Raw genomic sequence first — 20,089 nt, 5'->3', positions numbered from 1 at the left:
GAACATTCAAAGAAGAAAAACAATATGCTAGGTTTTAAGAACATTTTGATCATACAATTGTGTTTTTTCCAATGTTTCAATTAACAGAAGTACTTTAACTTAAAGAAAAATTCATGGATCATCATTCTATTTTGACTACAACAATAAAATATCAGTTAATGTACTTACAGTAGAAAAAGATTTTTAATAAATTACAAATTCTTAAAGATTATTAGTTATTAATTTTCTATTGCTATTCATCAGTAAATTTTCTCCATTATTATCAATTTCCCAATAATCTAATTCCTTTTTAATAGATATATTTTTAAATCTGTGACTAAGAGACTTATTTTATAACCAGTTCTTGGCAATTTTTGACAACAGACAATTTCTCTGATCATCAGTATTAATAGTGAGCCAAAAGTTATTTGACAGAATATTCTATCAATTTTAAAAGAAGTGTGGCTCCAACATAATGTGGAATAAATAAACACTATTTAAAAAATTTGGGTACGAAATAATGTTAAACTGATTTTGATACTTTAAGTTAAGTTTATTCAATATGAACGTAAATTATATGTAGAGTTATCAGTAAACCTGATGTATTGTTTTGTTTATACTGTATGTATGTATCTTTATTTGACAAACAAAGTTAAAAATAAATTTTACACACATCAATATAAATCTGTTTAAATATACATAAGAATAACATAAGTTAGGTTTATTTAGATTCTGTAAAAAAAAAAATGAAGTATGGCTTCAACAGTAAACTTGAAAAACACAGTAAAATCACATCCCAAGAAAAACCTTAAAGTGCTTAATAATCACTATTTAATGCTAAATAATCACTTCATCCCATAGGTTACTCAGAAACGATTGTTGGATGAGACTTCCTAAAACTCTTTAAGATATTTTGACTACAGTGCTGTAGTTAAAAAAAGATTGGAAATCTATATTTGCTTCTTAATTAAATTATAAAATTATTAAAAAAAATTTTTTAATTTCATTCAGGTTCAGCATTTTTCATTTGCTATGGAATTCTATAGCACAAGCTTCAAGCTTATATGATGAATTAACAATAAAAAAAAATGATTCCTATCTGGAGGCTGTATTACTTAACCAACAAATGCTGTTAATTTCAGGCTGATTGCTTATTAGGTGAAGATGAGATTCTGAGTTACTTCTAATTCAATAGAAAAGCCACGTCATTGCGACGTGTAATGGTTAAGATAGAACACACTTATGCCTCAATTGTGGTAAGCCGGTGGTCCATAGGAGTGCACAGTGCAAGGATCCCATTACTTGTGCAATATGAGGGTTTGGAGGGACACTGGACTGGGAAATGTGTACCCTCCAAATGAAAATTTTATAGATAAATACTAATCGTAGTAGATGGTCACATGACGTGTGCTGGGAGGTAGAGTTACAAATGATAGTTGCCGAAAATTGTAATTGTTATAGTGGCCGAACCAAATTTCTCTGTAGTAGATGGACCTGAATGGATCAAAGATGAAACGGTTGCAGTGGCGGTCAGTCTTCCCTCTGCAGGGACCCCAGTAGGCACTAGTGGTAGCGGAGACGGCTTTGTACGGATGACTTGGGTGATACAGTAATTTTTGCTGTGTATCACTCTCCTAATAGACACTGAGAGCTTTATAGACTTCCTGGAAGAGCTGGGAGAACAGATATTGAAATTTAGGAGGAAAAAAGTGATATTACTGGGAGCTTTAATGCTAAATCACCAGAGTTTGCAGGCACTGTCCATAATATTAGAGGACATTACATGGCTGAAAAAATTAACGCATGGGATCTTATATGTGTTAATAACGATGAGCCAACTTTTTGCTGTGGGGAATCCAATTCATTAATCCTAGCTTTTATTACCGAAGAATATGCGCCAACAGTTTGTAATTGGAAGGTATCAAAGGAGGAAAGCCTCTATGACCATTTTATGATTTCCTTTGACTTGACACCTGAACCTAAGTTAGTTAAACCTGGAAGGGTCGTAACCTCTAAAAGGGATTGTATCTGATTCACCGAGGTTATTGGTAGAAGATTTACCAATGTAATGGATCCGGAGGAATCAATGGAAGTAATTGTTGAGACTATGGTTGGAGTAGTTGTAACAATGTAAGTACCTGACCAAAGACATACATTTTGGTGAGGACCAGATTTAGCAATACTACGAAAAAAGTCTGGGCTGCTAAGAGGGCCTCCCAATGGGCAACAGACAAAACTGCCAGCTTAGAAAAGAAAATGCTAAGAAAGAATATGTTGAGGCTAGAACAACATATACGACGGAGATCAAAAAGGCCTAGTCAAGCTGCTGGACTGAACTGTGCCAGAACATTGATACAGACCCACGTTGAAGGGGATATCAACTGGTGACTAGAAGATTTGGTCACAGACTCCTGGTCATATCTGAGGAAAAAGTAAGGGAATATGTAGAGACACTTTTCCCAGTGCAAACTGAGCCGGTCGGAGCAGAACTAGTGGCAGACGATATCCCCCTTTTTACTATGGAAAAACTGAAGACAGCAAGGAAAAAATGAAACTTCACAAGAGCCCAGGTCCAGATGGCATAGCAGTTAAGGTCGTCTGGATACTGGTTGAGAAGATCCCGACAACCATACTCGAAATTATGAACCACATGTTGAGAGGAGATTATATTCCTGCTTCTTGGAAAGCTTCTTGACTAGCGTTAATTAAGAAGCCGAATGCTCCAAAGGTCCATTTGCATAACTAATCATTTATGCAAGTTATTAGAAAGAATGATTGAGACCACGTTAAGAATATTTAGTGAAGAAAAAGGAGCGTTTTCTCAATGTCAGTATGGGTTTCGATTGGGGAGATCGACAACTGACGCAGTGAAGAAGTGATGAGACTAGTAAATGCATCGGTTGAGGGTACATCACAGATATGTCGCATTCCTGTAGTGGTGCTAATTGATGTGCACAATACATCTAACTCCCCCAGTTGGGAGGTCATTTTTGGAGTGATGAGGGATTGTAATATTCCAATTTACTTAAGAAGGTTGATCCAACGTTATCTACAGGATAGAGTTCTTATTTACTGTACTGGGGCTAATAAGCTTCAATTTAGAGTTTCGAGTGAGGTTCCCCAAAGCTCGGTATTGGATCCGGTTCTATGGAACCTTATGTTTGATGAATTATCAACTATAAGAAGTAACAAAAGATGAATGGCAAAAAAGACTCTCAAAATGTGTCATAAATTTAGAGCTGGATGAAGTAATACAGGAGACAATTTCGCTATTATTAAATCTTTAAATTAAGACCTTAGCATCAGAGCAACTGAAAAAAGATGCAAATATTGAAAAATGTCTACCTGATCTTATAAATCATCAAAGCATTTTTATCTGTATTGATTTAACATTTGTTTGATTAAATACAGATATTCTATTGTTTAGTTCCTGTTTAAGGATATTTCTGTACAACTCTTTTTCTTAAATTATATTAATAAAAAAAACATATTTTAAAAATAAGAAAATTTCAATTTGATGATTTTATGAAATGTTCAATGATTTATTAATTTAAAAAAATTAGAATACAATAAATTTACCTTAACAACATGTAAGGAATCATCTCTAGTATCTATAACAAGCATCACTTTTGCATAAACTCCAAGAACTTTAAAATACTGCAGATCATCTATAGGTTTCCATAAGACAGATAAAGGTACTTCTTTACTTCTTGTCTGAAAAGAAAAGCTACTGTAATTGTTCAGAGTTCTTTTTAAAAATAAATTGTATCTAAAAAAGTTATTTTTTTTTTTTTTTTTCTTTTGTATATATGGATTTTCATCAAGCAAAATGCTTCATCCATCGATTAATTGTATTTCTATTGTAAAATATATATATTTAGAAACTTATTTTTTAAAATACCACATTACTAACAAAGGTACATAATTTCTTTCCTTTTTAACAATTTAATTAGTAAATTTGAACAGTAAATGTTTATCAGTCAATCTCTTCCTTCCAAGAAAATTTTTTTAGGTTAGGAAACAAGTGATAGTCACTGGGAGCCAAATCAATTTAATCAACTGTCACAAATCTATGTAAAAATTCCTCTGGATTAGTACAGATAGTGCTTGAGACAATCGCCTGAAATGCTTTCTCCGCATTGTTTTTGGTCGAATGTGAGCAAACATGGCACTTATCCAGTGCACAGCTTGTTCATGCCCAAATGTTCCTACAAAATATTGCACATGTGTTCTGTTACATGCCTAGAGACTCTACTAACTTGTTCACTGAGAATCATCGATCTGTCAAAGTGATTTTATGCACTCTTTCAATTATTTCTAGAGTAGTCACTTCCTACAGGCATCCACTGTGTGGTTTATTGCTAATGTATGTTTGACCCATTTTAAACTCTGGGACGCAGCATTTAACTGTTGTATTTGAAGGAGAAAAGTCTTCCAATGTTGTATCAAGCTCTTCTTTAGTTTCCTTTGAACTTAGCCTTTCAGAAAAAAGTATTTATAATCACTGCACAAATTTCCAATTTTTTCATTTTACAAAAAAAAATACCCTAACTTTCCAATCTGATGGACTGTAAATACTATAAAAGTGATGCAGCAACTTGAAACTTCTATAGTAAACTAACGAAGACTGGAATCATGCAATGCCATTGATAAATTAAGTACACTAATACTCTGTGTAAGACCTGTAAATTTTCATGCCGATGAAATATTTTTTTTGAGATTTTTTATTGTGGAATAATTTTCAATAATTATCTTAAAAAGGGTAAAACAATACATGGTGAATATTATGTGACCCTATTGCAGCATCTCAGCAATGAAATTAAGGAAAAATGACAGCCATTTGGAGAAAAAGTGCTTTCCCATCAAGACAATATCCCAGCTCACACTTCAGTCACTGTAATGGTAAAAATCAAAAAACTATGGTTCAAACTGCTCCAACAACCTCCATATTCACCAGATCTGGCTCCCAGTGACTATCACTTGTTTCCTAACCCAAAAAAAATGGCTTGAAGGGAAGAGAATTTTCACCAATAATGAAGTCATTGCCACCGTAGATGGTTATTTTAAGGAGTTGATAAACTGATGCAATGAACTGGCAAAAGTGCTCTCGTGAAACGCTGGGTTAAGTTATGCAGACCTAAGTCTTCAGATTTTAATGGTGACTTAAACCAAAATGTACCCAGAAAAATGTTGTTTTCTTATCCAGGCCTAAACTTTTCACCCTATCCTAATATTCATAATTCAATTTCATATTACAGTATATTTTTAATTTAATTACATTTAAAATGAAATTATAGTGAAATATTACCTTATAGTGAGGAACTACTTTATAGTTAGATTTCCCAGGTTTTGTTAAAGATTCACATGTTTTTTTTTGGATATCTGAAAACAAATGACAATATTTTTATATAGAACAGACTAAAAAATAATACCATAAAACAAAATCAATGCAATAATGATAGATTAATCACCTAGTTTTATGATTAAATTATTATGTTAGATAGGTATTATTTTATTGAATAAAAAACATTTCAATATTTTAAAAATATTAATAGAAAATTATTAGTATAAATAACACATTTGAATATGATTACATTACTGTGACACATCCACAGTGATATTTAATAATGAAGATCCATAAGAAACTTTGTGTAGTTCTGTGTCTTGGATAACATCCTGTTTACAGATTGTGTTGCTGTACCAGGTATGAATTTTAAAGTTAAAAAAAGCTTATTTCTATGAAGTAGTAATAATTTGATTCAATGTAATGTTTATTATAATATCATACTAATGCCATTCAAAAAGGAAATAGCTGCATTCTTATCCTTGCCATCTGTCTAGCCTGGGTCACTAAAACAGCATACCCTGTTAACATATCATGAATAACTCTACTACTAAAGTAAAAGGGACAGACATACGGATTCTTTTACAGTAAGTAAAGAAAACAGGAAGACAGCATAGTTCATTAAAAGTAGATGAAAACAAATAAAAACTCAGAAGTAATAAAAAAAATCTTTACAAATATAATGAAACTGAGAAAATGTCAAGATTCCATCAGAAAATGAAGAACCAAATTTTTTGGCCACTTTATAAGAATGATGGATAACAAGCTCACAAACCTTCAACCAAATTTACAATAAAAGGAACAAAAATCAATGGACAGAAATAGTAGTAGGTACTGATTCTTAAGAATTTTAAATACTATTACGTCTAAAAGAAATTGTACAAGGTAGAACAACAATCAAAAAATTCAAGAACTCAAGGGTTTCCAAGAAAAGGAGAAAAAAGAAACCAACATGTGGTCAGAAGAGAGAAGGCAAAAACAAAGTGAAAGAATGAAGAACTAAGGAGGAGTTCATGAAAGAAAATGTCCAAAAGAAAGAGATATGTTCACATGGTTCTAAGTTGGCCAAACACAAAAAAAAATTTATATGTGGACAGAGAAACAACAATGACAGACACTTACTCACAACACCTTAAATACCAATCTCAAAAAACTTATACTTTGAGAACCATGATACATAGATTACTCAACATACTCATGTCACTTAGACACCACAAAGTAGAACTCACTACTAAATACCAAGCACATACATAAACTTACATAACTCTCATTACTCCACTCTTTCATAAGATAAATGTAAATATTTAAGGCATTGTATAGGTTTTTATCTTAAATACCATAGATAAAAAACATGATGTAACATTCACCTGAGAAGTAACATGGAACGTATAAGTGGGAAGCTAACAGAACAGTGCAGAAGTATGGCAAGAATCAACCACATCCATACAGAGGTCAGTTTGAGAAGTTTAATAACTTTTTAAAACTAATTTACAGTAAGTAATTTGTAAAAATGGATTTCATTTTTGTGTGTAATCCTTTTTAAGTATTTTTTTGTAACAGAGGTTAAATATTCATCTGATTGATCCAATTTCATATTTGTTACATACAATACATTGTAGTTTAACGTGCATTTTTACTCTGTAGCACTGTTTTTTATATTTTGTTTGAAATTCTGATAGTGAACTGAATGTTTACCTTTTTAAAGAGTAACAGCAAATACAGAAGGACCTTCATCTATCTAATAATCAATGAAAGATCGATCACCTAATTCTACAAAGTGTATTGTGTGAATGAAATTATTTAAAACTCATTACATTTCACTGACTTCAAAAAACAAATATAACAGTAAAAGATAATTTAAGAATGACAAAAATTATTTATTACCTCGTTTATTAGCAGTCTCTTGTATATCATGTCCAGTTACGGTAAAATCAAATCTATTCTTTACATGATGCTCTTTATCTGAACTGTCACCATCAACAACTGGCCATGAGAAATCCACACTACTCTAAAACAAAAATTATCAATGAAAAGAAGTTCACAATTCACTCAAGGTATGATTATTTATAACTATAATAAGGTATTTTCAGAAACTCCCAGACAACATTTATTTTAAGATGACAGTGTATACTAAAGAAGGTTTAATTACATTTTCTTCAAAGCAGTTTAGTTTTGACAACCCATTCATAAAGTTTTTGATACATTTCTGGAACCCATTCTTAGAAGCCTCTTTCTATTGCTTCATCACCCTAATAATGAAGATATCAGCATGTTGAAAATAACCTTCCTTTTAGAGTTGATATCAACTGAGGAAATAAATAAAATTCATACCAAGAGGTTATGTGGGTGCTTCAGAGATATTACATTATGCTAACACAATCGGTGCTGGTAACATTTTTTGAATTGTGTTGGTAAACACTATGCATTTTCAGATCATGCGCAAAAACTGCTCTGAATGGGTGTAGTGGAATGATAGCATACAAGTCACCACTACAGACGTCATCTTCAACAACAGCATGTATCTTCATAGAAATGATTGCATGGAAATCTTCACCAAACATAATGTTTTATTGTATTTTTTCAGGTGAAATTAATGTCTCTCTCTCTTTACCAACATTTAAGGAAAATCCAGAATTTAACACCTGTATTTTTCAAATGACAAATAGGTGTTTCAAGGCCAAGTCAAAATTGACCATCAATTAGTGACTTTTTTTAACTTCTTACATTTGTAAAATCGTAAAAATATTTACACAATTTTGTTGAAAACAACTTGATTTGATGTTTTTTATTGTAAATGAGTGTAGATTTCAAAATGAAGAACGATTTGTTTTTAAATGTACTACTAGTGTTTTTACTTTAGGTCAAGTCAAGATTAACTATCGAATAGTGACATTTTTTTGTAACTTCTTGCATTTGTAAAAAATAAATTCTGAATTGCAACAATGTCACATGAACATTCACTAACATGGTATTATTATAATTTTACAAGAACACAATGCCTACCATATTACAGCACTAATACAATGACGACAGAAATCAATGACAACAGGAAATATTTAAAACTAATAAGAAGCAGATATTAGCCACTGGATTCCCACCTGCTTTGAAAATGAAATTGTTTTCAGGATTTGAGTCAAATCAGAAAAATTGACAACACATTTTTAGTTTTAATTTCAAAAATTACCATTACACAACAATCAGTGTTAGAAAAGATAATTATTGAATTTGAACCACCACTACCAAAAAATATTTAAAACGTTTTCTCTTTTACTCAGGATTTTAAAGATGAAATATTGACTGTTTTAACATGATGTATAGATCTAAATCAAACATTTTGGTTCTTAAGTAAAAAAAGTTGGAAAAATATTTTTATCATTTAACCATGTGTTTAAACAATGAAATACCACAATCAATTGAGGCTTACAATTTAAATTCATGAGATGGAAATGGTTCTATTCAAACAATTTCACAGTTCATTATCTGATGTATAAATACCAATCAACCCATGGAATTTTTAAAAACAATTATCTAGCTGTAAAATTCCTGTTCAATCTTACACACTTAACATCAAAAAAGTTGGGGAAAATAAATATAAAAAGAAAAAAAATGAGATGGATGGGCTTTTGTAAGAACACAGTGAGTCATGCAACACATTTTAGAAAATGTATAGTCATTTTTCAGACAGTCTATAATTTCACTAATAAAAGAAAATTGAACTTAATATAAGTAGTTACTTTCATCCTTCATGATCGTTCTTGTTTCTGGTTTATGTTTTTTCATAATCATGCAAAACTAAGGATGAGAATTTAAAAAAAAATTCAAGTTGACAGCCCTCTTATTTAAAATTATTGATTTTTTTTCATTAGTGTGCACTTTTTGCCTTCTATTTTTTACATAAGTTGTTTTTAAGTAAAAAAAGTTGTATTTAGCTTAGTATGTTATGCATTACTTGCTTTATTAGTGAAAAATTTGGTTATATAACTTTGTAATGTATTTTTTTACGGGAGATTTTATCTTAAGATGGTGAACAAAATTAAAACTCTGGAAATCAAAAATTTATGATGACCTCAAATGATTTTCAAATACAAAGTTTATCACACAATAGTTTAATGAAACTAAGTTGTATCAGTAAATTGATAAAATTATAAATACAAATGAAATGAAAAGAATATGTACAACAAAAAATAAACAATTTCAAATTTTTATTAATATTTAATTTTGCCATACTCATCATAACCATACATAGATTTTTTATAATAATAACTCATATAGGTTTACATAATAATAGTTTTCTTTTTGCATTATATCTTTTACCTAAAATCATATTAAAAATAAAATATTGCTATATTTTATAAGCAATTATATAATCAAGAAATGATTAATGGTGACAAACATTTATTTATTTTTTGTCTTCAGTCATTTGACTGGTTTGATGCAGCTCTCCAAGATTCCCTATCTAGTATACCCCTACCTCCTACATCCGTAACAATTTATTTTACAATTCCAAATGTTGCCTGCTTGCACAATTTTTTCCCCTACCTGTCCTTCCAATATTAAAGCAACTACCCCAGGTTGCCTTAATATGTGGCCTATAAATCTGTCTTTTCTTTTATCTATATTTTTCCAAATGCTTCTTTCTTCGTCGATTTACTGCAACATCTCTTCATTTGTCACTTATCCACCCATCTGATTTTTAACATTCTCTTAGAGAACCACACTTCAAAAGCTTCTATCTTTTCTTCCGATCGTCCAAAGTTTCACTTCCATATAAAGCTACGCTCCAAACATATACTTACAAAATTGTTTTACTGAGATTTAAATTAATTTTTGATATAAACAAATTATATTTCTGACTGAAGGCTTGTTTCCCCTGTGCTATTTGGCATTTTATATTGCTCCAGCTTCATCCATCTTTAGTAATTCTACTTCCCAAATAACAAAATTCTTCTACTTCCATAATCTTTTTTCTTCCTACTTTTAAATTCAATGGTCATATTGTTTCTACTACATTTCATTAGTTTCGTTTAGTTCTTGTTTATTTTCATGCGGTAGTTTTCATAGGACTTCATCCATGCCGTTCATTGTTTCTTCTAAATCTTTTTTACTCTCAGCTAGACTTACTATATAATCAGCAAATCATAGCATCTTTATCTTTTCACCTTGTACTGTTACTCTGGATTTAAATTGTTCTTTAACATTGATCAATAAATTAATAACATAGTCACTAATAAACACATACTCCACGAGTACACAAATTAATTGCACAATTAACTGCTAGTTCTATGTAAAGATTAAAAAGTAGCGGGGATAGGAAACATTCTTTTCAGACTCCCGTTTTTATTACAGATTCTTTCTTATGTTCTTCAATTATTATGGTGCTATTTGGTTCATGTAAATGTTAGCAACTGTTCTTCTATCTTATATTTGAATCCTAATTTTTTTAATATGCTGAACATTTTATTCCAGTCTACGTTATTAAATGCCTTTTCTAGGTCTATAAATGCCAAGTATGTTGGTTTATTTTGGATTAATCTTCCTTCTACTATTAATCTCAGCACTAAAATTGTTTCCCTTGTCCCTATACTTTTCCTGAAACCAAATTGGTCTTCTAAAACTTCTTCCACTCTTCTCTCAATTCTTACGTAAAGAGTTCTAGTTAAGACTTTTGATGCATGACTAGTTAAGCTAATTGTTCTGTATTCTTCACATTTATCTGCTCCTGCTTTCTTTGGTATCATGACTATAACACTCTTTTTGGAGTCTGATGCAACCACTTTTTTTATAAATATTACACACCAGTTTGTATAATATCTGTCTGTTGCTTCCTCACCTGCACTGCACAGTAATTCTGCAGGTATTACGTCTATTCCAGGAGCCTTTCTGCCATTCAAATCTTTTAATGTTCTCTTAAATTCAGATCTCAGTACTGTTTCTCCCCTTTCATTCTCTTTGACTTCCTCTTTTTCCTCTATAACACCATTTTCCAATTCATTTCCTCTGTATAACTCTTCAATATATTCCACCCACCTGTCGACCTTTCCTTTTGTATTATAAATTGGTGTACCATCTTTGATTAACACATTGCTAAATTTTTATTTATGTACCAAAACATTTTCCTTAACTTTCCTGTATGCTCCGTCTATTTTACCAATGTTCATTTCTCTTTCCACTTCTAAACACTTTTCTTTAATCCACTCTTATTTTGCTAGATTTCACTTACTGTTTATAGTATTTCTTAATTGTCAATAATTCCTTTTACTTTTTTCATCACTAGCATTCTTATATTTTCTACATTCATCCATCAGCTGCAATATGTCCTCTGACATCCAAGGTTTTCCACCCGTTCTCTTTGTTCCGCCTAAGTTCGCTTCTGCTGATTTAAGAATTTCCTTTTTAACATTCTCCCATTCTTCTACATTTTCTACCTTATCTCTTTTACTCATATCTCTTGCTATATCCTCCTCAAAAATCTTCTTTACCTCCTCTTCATCAAGTTTCTCTAAATTCCAACGATTCAACTGACACTTTTTCTTCAGGTTTTTAAACCCCAATGTACATTTCATTATCATTAAATTAAGGTCACTATCAATCTGCTCCAGGGAAAGCTTTGCAGCTGATAAGTTGATTTCTAAATCTTTGCTTAACCACGATATAATCTATCTGATACCTTGCAGTATCACGTGGCTTTTTCCATGTGTATATTCTTCTATTATGATTTTTAAATTGGGTGTTGGCAATTACTAAATTATACTTCATACAAAACTATGTAAGTCGGTCCCCTCTTTCACTCCTTTTGCCCAGCCCATATTCACCCACAATATTTCCTTCCTTGCCTTTTTCAATGCTTGCATTCCAATCTCCCAATCATTATTAAATTTTCATCTCTTTTTATGTGTTTAATTACTTCATCAATTTCTTCATATACACACTCTACCTCACCATTATCATGGGCACTTGCAGGCATATAGACATTAATAATCGTCAGCATAGGTTTTGATTTTATCCTTATTACAATGATTCTATCGCTATACATTTTGAAATACTCTACTGTCTTCTCTATCTTCTTGTTCATTACAAAATCACGTGAACAAAAGTTGTTTTCTTCTTCCCACCGAACCTCGCTAATTCCTACTACTTCTATATTTAATCTATCCATTTATTTCCTTCTTTAAATTTTCTAACCTACCAACCTTTTAGACTTCTAACATTCCACGCTCCGACTCATAGAATGTTATTTTTTAATTTTCTGGTGACACCTTCCTTAGTAGTTCCCACCTGGAGATCCGAACAGGGGACTAGTTTACCACCGGAATATTTTACCAAGGAAGGCGCCTCCATCTTTGTTACAATAAAATACAGTTACAATTTCTTAGAAAAAAGCAGCTGTAGTTTTCCATTGCTTTCAGCTGCGCAGAACTCAGAAGATTGAGTGATGTTGATATGACCGTTTAAGTCCTCCTGACCTACGCCCTTAACAACTACTGAGAGCTGCTGCCCTCTTTCAGGAATCATTCCTTAGTCTGGCTCTCAACAGGTACCTCTCCAATGTGGTTGCACCTTTAGTCCAGCTACTCTGTATCACTGAGCACTCAAGCTCCCTCACCATTGGCAAGGTCTCATGATTCATAGAGGAAGACATCTATATAAATAATACAAAAAGTTCAGAACAATTAAAAGTATGACAAACTGACACTGACAAAGTACTGGTGACTAAAAAAGTATTGTCAGAGCAATTAAAGGTATGTCTGCTTAAGACATTAATATTAAAAACATTTCATTATATATTTAACTAAATTTACATGCAATTATTTAAACAAAATATTTTGTGTAATTACTGACTATCAAACTAATGACATGTTCAGTGATTAAATTAAGATATAAATATCAATTTTAATACCTTAAATAAAAAATTATAATACCAAAGCAGAAAATTATTTATAACCTGAATGATTAAAACTAACAACATAGCTACAAAAATAATATTTTACATTACTAACTTGTAAAGGAGAGCTTATGGCAGAATCAGTATCAGTTGTAAAACTTGTTACATCATCTTCAGAACTTATAATAGGAATGGGATCCAAATTTTCTCTTTTCCTAAAACATATATAAGTTATATACCCTGTAAATAATATTTCTACATTTATATAATATAGTAATTATTTTTAAATGTTAATACTTATATTGTAAACCCAATTTAGAATAAGATGAATGTTTTTTATAACTTGAGATTGAAAAACTGTATTTAAAAATCTACCATCACCATCAATATTAAAAGATGTGAACTGAGGGTGTACCATAGTTATAATTGAGCACTAATCTTCTGTACCAATAAAGCAACTTGTCCTGACTGACTAATTTATCAACACCCACCAAAAACTACTGAAGATAAATTGATGAAAATTTATACACCAGTTCTTCTTAAGGTGTAAGCGCATAATAAGAAAGGATTTTTTGAAATTCTGAGTTTAAAGGGTTAAAATGGAGTAACAATGAAATTTACTATATTTTTAATTTCTCTATAACAAATGAAAATACAAACTTGATTTTGGTGTGTGTAATTTTCATGTAAATATCTAAAAACCAATTTCTAGATTTTTTTTTAATTCGACCTTTAAAGGGGAGAAGGGTAAAAAACATTTGAAAAATGATTGCAAATTTTCCCAGTTCCAACTATACTAACAAAGATATTCACTTGGTTTAAGTTTGCAAATACTCTTCAGATAAAAATCTTTTAAAAACCATTTTTGGGTTTTTAATTTTGATTTTTTAAGGGGTGCAACAGTGTACAGCACGGTGGCTCAACCAATACAGCCATTGTTACTTTATGTGTGATGCAACTGGCTGCAACTGCCTCCAGTTACTTGACTAAAAAACACAAAATAAAAGTAATTCAAAAGTTAAAAAGAAAAGAAGAGAAACGAAGTACAGTCATCTCCTAGTGATGTTTGTCCAGTAACACTAATAACCGAACAAAATATATTTTGTAACCAGCTGTAACTAATATTTTTAAGATGGAGACTGACTGTTTTGGAAACCACATTCTTAGATCACTCAAAGTTTTAGGTCTTGTTCTGACCAAACCGTTGCTCTGAAGAAATTACAATATACTGATATTTTTTATAAATTGAACAGATTTAATTTTTATTTATCATTATTATTCTCATAAGCATGAGTTTAATGAACACAGCAGGATCCAAGGGACAGAGCCCTCTAGACATGAAGGACAAGTGAATCAAGCTATGACTGGCTAAATATCCTCTGACCACAGCAAAAAATGCAAGTAATCATACAACATGAGTGAAGATGTATTGGAGATGATCTACTTTTGTTTTTGGCTTGCAAATATTCTTCAGCTATATATTTAAAAACCATTTTCAACGTTTTTTGAATATTGATTTTTTAAGGGGTGTGATGGTGTGCGGTGCAGCAGCTCAATCAACACAGCCACCAGCACTGTGTAATGCAGTGGCTGCATCTGCCTCTGGTTACAACACTAAAAAACATAAAATAAAAAAAATTGACTGCAACATGAAATGCAAGTAATGCATTGAAATTCTGTTTCAAACATGGGCAAAGCAGCAACAGGGGATGCTAGTGTAAATATATAGATATTTATGCCATTTTTCATTTGTATATATATATATATATATATTTTTTTTTTTTTTGCAACATAACTTTTTAAATAATATTACATATTTAAATAAGTTTAAAATGTGAAAAAGTTATTAAATATTTTTTTTTACAGGTTTACTGAGCAAAATGAATATTTAATTCTAAACAGATTACTTTGAAGTTAATTTTTTTAAGATGGAAGGTTGTGAATAAATGCAATAAAAGGAATAAGTTGTACATAATTAACCAAAAACATAGTAAATAACAAATTTTTATTTACATGCTTAGCTTGTAAATGAAGGTTAACAGGTTCTTTTTTGTACTTTATGGTTAGTGTCCCACCCATTTTAATCTTTAATATGAGCTCTGATAAAAAAAATAAAAAAAGAAACACTAAAAAGTTGAAAGCTTACTATTCCTCCCAAGTACTGTACATAATTTGTATATTTAATGTTAATTAAAGAAGGTTAATGTTTAGCGTGTTACAGACAGGGAACCAGCTTGGTTAGCTACTTTGTTCTATTCTGTCATCAGTACAGTCATGTGTGATCAAGAAGTTCCGTCATCTGTTGCACAACATATAAAGGTGTTAAATCCGCGGAAATTTTAACTCTCGTTTAAAGGTACCGTTTGGGGATGCTACACTGTCCCAGAACCGAATATATACAAGGGCCAGACAATTTAAGGGTGGTCAAAGAAAGTGTAGAAAATGAGATCACGATCGACGCCCAAGGTAAAGTCTCACAGCTGACAACATCCGTGCCGTTCGAAAGCTTAGGTGGTGAAACAAACAAACAATATTTGTTTCTGAGATTTTTTAATGTTTTTATGTTGCAATTCAGACCACATCATTAACTTGTATACTAGCAATAGTCTTAATCTTTTACTAATGTCTTTTACCAAAAATAATGCGTTGTAAATAATGTTTTATTTATATTTACAAACAAATAAATATACAAAGTATATAAAAACCAAGCTCTGTTTCTTAAATTTAGTATAAATACAGCATGACATCTTTGAATGTAAAAATTAGTGATATTAACAGATGAATTAGTTTACTGTTTTTATTTATTTATTTATAAAATACTACACACGCACACGCATACACAATTATTTATAACAAAACTGATCATATATCAAAGAAAAATAAAAAAAATATTGAAAATTAACTAAATTTTATGATGACAAGAGAAATAAAAAAAAAAACACAAAAAAACATGTATTTTAATTGTTTAAAATTATCTTTACAAAAAGTCAACCAGTAAAAGATTTTAATTTTTATTGGAAATTAAAATTAAAATTGATTGCAGCTGCAATCAGTCTTTACCTCAAAGCATACATTTTGAACCAAGCCCAAACATGAACACATCAGTTTAATTGCTGAAAAATCTTATTATATTAACATAAAACACTTATTACTATTAACACACATAATATGGCTGAATAAATGAATTAATAAAGGTAACACACAAGTACATATTAAAGCATAATATTCCGAACGCCTATCATTCGGAATCATGGAAAGGTTAACTCTGTTCGAGCAACGACTTGCCGCTAGCACATCCCGCAGCCGAGTGTTGAGTAAGCACTCTCCAACCAAGCGGCCAAACTTAGAACTAGCAGGATGCGAACTACTCTTAGTAGAAATACGCTGAACAAAGAGAATCACACCTTTTGAGGGAGCACCCTGATGTTTTTGCCTTATCATGAGACTCACTTTCTGTTGGAGCATGTGGAGCAATTTGGAAAATTTTGACCCACTTGTCTTCGTGAATAAGATCTTTTGTGCAATTTTGAAGTGCAGTAGTCAAAGCTTCAACTGGTCTTCCAGAGTGATGGAGATCAGTCACACATGTTCTGGCCGAATTAAACTGTTCCACCCACTTATATATGTTACTGTTGGTTTTACCATACTGTTTCAACATTTCTGAGTAAATTTCAGCCGGTTTCATAACTTCTGACAGCAAAAATCTTACCACTGAACGCTGCTCTTTCGGCATACATATTTCAAGCGGAGCTGACATTTTAAAATCAACAAAAGAAGTTATATTTAGATTAATTATGATCAAACAGCTGATTGTGTTGCCAAGGTAGCCAACTTTACCCTCAAAAAGTTTCATTGTCATTGAATGAACAGTTTTTCTCTACAATAACTTCTGTAAAATAAAAGTACAAAGATTCATCCAACAGATAAGAAAAATTCATTAATTTGACTTACTGAAATGTTGGAGACCAAGAACTGTCAACAGGAAATGGTTGAAAAATTCCATTCTGACAAGGCTCTATTTTCTCAATGGAACCAGTTGTACTATTTACCGAATAACCACACTGAAAAAATATTATTGCAAAAGTAAATTTTCTTTCAGTGATATTCAATACTATTATGAAAGAATAATACAAAAAAGGCTTTAAAAATTGTTACAATAAAATTATACACAACTCTCCTTGGTTGGGATAGAATACTGAATTTTATTAATGTGACCTTGTTTAAACAGACCTTAACAAGACGATGGGATAGATGAAACAGCAGGTGAAAAAATAAAAACCTTGCAAGGAACTGAATAAGAGACAAACTGATCTAGAATCCAGCTTGCCATCCTGGCATTAACTTGCCGACTTGTTATTTCCAGATTACGAAAGCTAATAGGGAAAACGCACACAAAAATACATTTTGATTATATACTTCAGGTACTTTCTTTTAAATTATTACTAACACTGTACTCCAAAAAACAATGAATCTAATTTTAAAATACTCCTTATTTGCTTCTGTTTATTTATGGATCACAGTTGAACAAAGAGAAAAATTAGAAATTAGCATTATTTGAATGAGTTTTTTTATAACAAAAACTGCTTCACATCTGGAATATTAAAACACCTGAAACTTTTTTAAATTATACTGTTTGTTTTGCTTAGTCCGGCAAATAATCTCTCATCTCATATCCAATTCGGAAGTGTACTTCAAAACAGGAGTGAATATAAAACTATGAACAAAAAAGTACTGATAATGACATAAAAGTTTTAGAAAAGAAGGAAAATCATGGAATATGTTTCTTTAACTGAAATTAAACAAATTTCAACTTTACGCTACTGTGCATAGGCTTTTACTATTTTTCTCAATCAGCATAGCTGATAAATTTTTGATGAATGTACAGTAATCCAAGGTTCCCCACAATTCTACTAACACAACCAATATTGCATAGAGGATTCATTAGCTTCATCTGATGTAGAGAGCAAAGCTAGCATCAACTTAAGCTAAGTAGCTAAAAATTAACAAATATTTCTGGAAATTGAAATAAATTAACAGAACAACATAAATAACAATTATATTGTACATGAAAAATTAATTAAGATAAATTACATAATCTATAAATATTTTAAAAAATTCAGTAGAGTTTATATAAAATTTTCACATAATTGCAGCATTTACTGATTAAAAAATATTCACTGAAATATACACTTTATTTATTGAAACTTAAATGTAAAATTAGCAGATAGTTTTAAGAATTAATATAAAATATTGGTAAATAAATTTATCACTGGTGAAAAGTATCACTTACTATCAGTATTAGAGGTTTTTATAAGAAATTGAGTTTGTATCAAGAGTGGTGCAGTTAACGCCATTTGCTTTCCTCTGCATAGAATAACTGTTTGAGACCTAGTTAAATCAGCTATACTTTGATGCTAAAGGCTTACTGATGTCTTAACTACCTATAATATTATTGTTGGATTCTAATTTACAGCACATTCTGGCCAGACAATTAAGAGAGGTAACAAAGTACTGATACCTAATTACCTCATGACAATCATTGCTCACTACATAAACAATCAATGGAGCTCCCTATAAACTTCAAATAAAGAAAACTGAACTAAATATCTGCAGACTTCCAGAATATAGTACAGACCAATTAATCAATTGGGTGTCAGTAAAATCAGTAAATATGAACATTAACAATTAGTTTCTATAAAACATATATTTTATCTTTTTTGAAAGTTTAATGCCTATCTTTATTTTATATTAACAGAATAAACACAAAACAACTAGTAAAATATTTTTAGTGAATTTTATCAATAAATAAATATTGCTGTTTAATTAAGTAAAATATGTTGAATTAGTCAGGAATTAACACAGTATTTCTAATAAAGATAAATACATGGATTTATATCTGTTAAATACTTTAAAAATTGCAAATTTTAAAAATCATTACTGTTTATGAGAAAGAACAAATGTAGAATTATAATTATCTTACTAACACAATTCAAATTTATAAGTAATAGAATAGAAAAGCTTACATAAAATTGCAGTAAATAATATAGTCTATTTATTTATTTTTAGTACTATTTATATGAAGTAAGATAGCATTAAAAATGCATGAATGGTTAACAGCAATAAGAAATACTGTTATATGCAACCTATTCATCACTTTACTCCAGTTGAATTTTATCAGTTGTAATAAACCAATAGCAAGTGGATGTAAACACGGAAAATTCTCAAACAAATATTGATCTGAACTACAAAATACGATGTGAATCAATATTTTTTAGTGAAATTATTTACCTGAAAAAATTTAACAAAAACATCTGAAGTAAAAAGTGAAGAATGTTGCGCAACAAATTCTAATAAAACTAAAGCTGCTTGCCGACGTTCCTCAATTACATCATCTTCAAATCTAAAACAAATAGAAAAATAACCAATAAATTAACTAAAAATCAAATATGAAATCTAGTGTTGCCATAAAGTTTAGGGATAAGCCTACATTTCATCAAATCCATTTCTAACATTAAACTAACTGCATTTCAGTCAATGATGTTATTTGGCACCCTAATAATGGGTTTTCAGTAAAAATTTCACTGCTCTAGCTCTAATACTTTTGGAGATAATTTTTTTTCATTTTTAAAACAGGGCTAAAAAACCAAGTTTTTCAGATTAAAATTTTTCTTCTCAAAAAATGTTAGTCCTACAGCTATGAAATTTTTACTCCAGTTTTATTATGACATTAGTGATAATAAAATAATAATACAACCTGGAGACAAAAAGTCCCTACTCATTTGGTTGCCTCTCAAATTATTTTTTCAGGAAATTCGATGGCAAAATTGGGCATTCTCATTCCACAATAACTGACTGCATAGCTGTTTTCTCCATGTCTTGTTTGT

At 30.6% G+C, this 20,089-nt stretch overlaps 1 protein-coding gene across 1 annotated transcript in view; it reads right to left on the bottom strand.

Moving 5' to 3' along the window:
* Positions 1 to 20,089, bottom strand: part of LOC142325378 (ribosomal protein S6 kinase delta-1) — a 69,850-nt gene that overhangs the window by 29,406 nt on the left and 20,355 nt on the right. Inside the window, exons 3-8 of the mRNA XM_075367076.1 lie at positions 19,494 to 19,605; positions 17,157 to 17,266; positions 13,321 to 13,420; positions 7,208 to 7,331; positions 5,288 to 5,361; positions 3,559 to 3,693 (exon numbers count right to left, since the gene is read on the bottom strand). Coding sequence (XP_075223191.1) covers positions 3,559 to 3,693; positions 5,288 to 5,361; positions 7,208 to 7,331; positions 13,321 to 13,420; positions 17,157 to 17,266; positions 19,494 to 19,605 — 655 coding nt within the window. The remainder of the gene's footprint in view (positions 1 to 3,558; positions 3,694 to 5,287; positions 5,362 to 7,207; positions 7,332 to 13,320; positions 13,421 to 17,156; positions 17,267 to 19,493; positions 19,606 to 20,089) is intronic.

The sequence above is a fragment of the Lycorma delicatula genome, chromosome 5, assembly GCF_047948215.1.
Source record: "Lycorma delicatula isolate Av1 chromosome 5, ASM4794821v1, whole genome shotgun sequence".
Lineage (NCBI taxonomy): Eukaryota > Metazoa > Arthropoda > Insecta > Hemiptera > Fulgoridae > Lycorma > Lycorma delicatula.
The sequence above is the reverse complement of the archived record's forward strand: the minus strand, read 5'-3'. Positions and strand labels throughout refer to the sequence as shown.